This window comes from Limulus polyphemus, unplaced genomic scaffold, assembly GCF_000517525.1.
Source record: "Limulus polyphemus unplaced genomic scaffold, Limulus_polyphemus-2.1.2 Scaffold3866, whole genome shotgun sequence".
Taxonomy (NCBI): domain Eukaryota; kingdom Metazoa; phylum Arthropoda; class Merostomata; order Xiphosura; family Limulidae; genus Limulus; species Limulus polyphemus.
Window position 1 is genome coordinate 82,943 of NW_013669476.1, and position 1,235 is coordinate 84,177.

The window sequence follows — 1,235 nt, forward strand, 5'->3', positions numbered from 1 at the left end:
GTGGATACCAATAAACATGTTAGTTAGATTACTGTTGATAGTGTAGGGAAAACATTTTTACAAAGTTTATGTTAACATGAATCAGTCAGAGTTGTTACCAATAAACACATAAACATGTTAGTTAGGTTACTATTGATAGTGTAGGGAAAACATTTTTACAAAGTTTACATTAACATGAATCAGTCAGAGTGGATACCAATAAACATGTTAGTTAGATTACTGTTGATAGTGTAGGGAAAACATTTTTACAAAGTTTATGTTAACACGAATCAGTCAGAGTTGATACCAATAAGAACATAAACATGTTAGTTAGATTACTGTTAATAGTGTAGTTTATGTTAACATGAATCATGTGGTTTAAGATTTTGCTTTTATTGTAATATTTGGTTGTTAAAATCTGTGAATGCACAAGCTGTGAAAAGCAAATATTAAACATTTCAGGTTTGAGATATATGATTTTTACCAAGTTGCCATTTTTCTTGCTTCTAATTTATAACATGTAGATAAAGTATTTAAATGTTTATCATAATATACTTTATACATTAATGTCAGCAGGTTTTATATAATTGAAAGTTTTTATTAAAATTCTATACACTTGCTTTTCATTCCAGATACTACAACAATCTATAAGAGTGAATGTTACCCGTCTTCAGTTAGTGAATAGACAGTACCGTCGTCTAGCAAGAGAAAGTCGAACAGATTCGGGCAACTTCCTCAAGAATAAGGTAAATGACATCAACCAGCGATGGGATACACTCTACAGAAGAGTGGTTTGTATCATTCGTCGTCTTCGGCACACGTTACTTATCTGGGACGATTTTCATGCACTGCAAGAAGCTTTACGCTTGTGGCTAACAGAGGTCGATCTTCAACTGACAGAAGTGGAGCACTTCTCTGAAGAGAAGGCCATCTCAGAGAAGATAAAAATAATTGAAGTAAGTTTATTAGAAGGCCACATTAGAGAAAATAGTTGAAGTAAGTTTATTAGAAGGCCATCTCAGAGAAAATAAAAATAATTGAAGTAAGTTTATTAGAAGGTCACATTAGAGAAAATAGTTGAAGTAAGTTTATCAGAAGGCTACCTTAGAGAAAATAAAATAGTTGAAGTAAGTTTATTAGAAGGCTACCTTAGAGAAAATAAAAATAGTTGAAGTAAGTTTATTAGAAGGCTACCTTAGAGAAAATAAAAATAGTTGAAGTAAGTTTATTAGAAGGCTACCTCAGAGAAAATAGTT

The 1,235-nt window shown here is 31.3% G+C and overlaps 1 protein-coding gene across 1 annotated transcript in view; it reads left to right on the plus strand.

Annotated features, from left to right (window-relative positions):
* LOC106470184 (nesprin-2-like) overlaps nt 1-1,235 on the plus strand; it is a 102,314-nt gene that overhangs the window by 82,304 nt on the left and 18,775 nt on the right. The window contains exon 35 of the mRNA XM_013930718.1: nt 612-935. Within this exon, the coding sequence (XP_013786172.1) occupies nt 612-935 (324 nt within the window). The remainder of the gene's footprint in view (nt 1-611; nt 936-1,235) is intronic.